This window comes from Nanorana parkeri, unplaced genomic scaffold (assembly GCF_000935625.1).
Source record: "Nanorana parkeri isolate BGI_ZX_2015 unplaced genomic scaffold, ASM93562v1 scaffold2208, whole genome shotgun sequence".
In the NCBI taxonomy this organism is placed as follows: Eukaryota; Metazoa; Chordata; class Amphibia; order Anura; family Dicroglossidae; genus Nanorana; species Nanorana parkeri.
In genome coordinates this window covers 133325-134528 of record NW_017308476.1, presented here as the reverse complement: position 1 = coordinate 134528, position 1204 = coordinate 133325, and the positions used below count along the sequence as shown (strand labels likewise).

General features: G+C 38.5%; 1 gene segment (V, D, J or C); it reads left to right on the top strand.

Annotated features, from left to right (window-relative positions):
- Positions 1 to 276: 276 nt before the first annotated feature.
- LOC108801062 lies at positions 277 to 777 on the top strand. The segment is given in 2 exon segments: positions 277 to 325; positions 458 to 777. Coding segments are annotated over 2 exon segments (369 nt in total).
- Positions 778 to 1204: the final 427 nt, after the last annotated feature.

The window sequence follows — 1204 nt, the reverse complement described above, 5'->3', positions numbered from 1 at the left end:
GAGGTATATTGTTTAGGAGCATCTCCTTACTGCTCATATTCCTGATATTCTTTAATCTGTAATAATAGTTTGTGCCAAACTCCTTGAACCATTCACTGCACTCAACTGAATCTGTTTTTATATTACAGATAACAGCCGACCAAAGAATTTCCATCTCCCCGGTATTTGCATACACAGTGTGTGGGGTGTAACATCTCCCCTGTCACTCTCTCTCTATATATCTCATTGTACAGGAGACGTCTTCTACTTTGTATCTGACACCCCACAAACATCAAGATGAGTTATCACAGTTATCTGCTGGCCGTTATCTTCATTTCTATTCAGGGTGAGAGATGAGACTCCTTCCATCATCCTCTGCACATACATCTATACATTGTACAATAAATAAACACATCAGGATTGATAGGAAGATATACAGACATTTATCAATAATCAATATGTCTCTTCCCATACTCAGGATCCTGTGGACAGATTGTGATGACTCAGACTCCGGATTCTACCTCTGTGTCCCCGGGACAGACAGTCACCATCACATGTACATCCAGCAGCACCCTAACTGTCGGTAGTTCTAGCTATCTAGCCTGGTACCAACAGAAGCCCCAACAACCTCCAAAGCTTCTTACATATTTGGCCAGCACTCGACAATCTGGGATCCCAGACAGGTTCAGTGGTTCAGGATCTGGAACTCAATACAAGTTAACAATTACTGGAGTGACTGAAGATGATGAAGCAGATTATTACTGTCAGCAAGGTTATAGCTACCCTCTCACACAGTGATACAGAGCCGTACAAAAACCTCCTTCCTCTTTTCTAAAATAATAATATGATATGACAACTTTTATATATGTGTGATGAAATCTATAACACCAATGATAGTAAATTTGTATGGAAAAGGGTTGTGAATGATCATGAGAATTGTAATAAAAAGTATAGAAAAGTGTTTCTATATCCCACAGAAGACAATTAGATAATTGATACATTATTTGGGGCTACAACATGTTGCTGTAGGTAATACACTTTATTACAAAGGTCCAGAGTGGATAAATGAAAATTACTCTGCTGGGTGCTTGGTGGGCTCTTGTCATGATGTACAATTATGTACAGTTGCACATTATATCTTTTGCAGAACACCCAAAAATATACAAACAACAAACAGATTATTGGGGGGAAGTTTTTTCTTCTTTTTTTAAATTAGCCCCTTAAA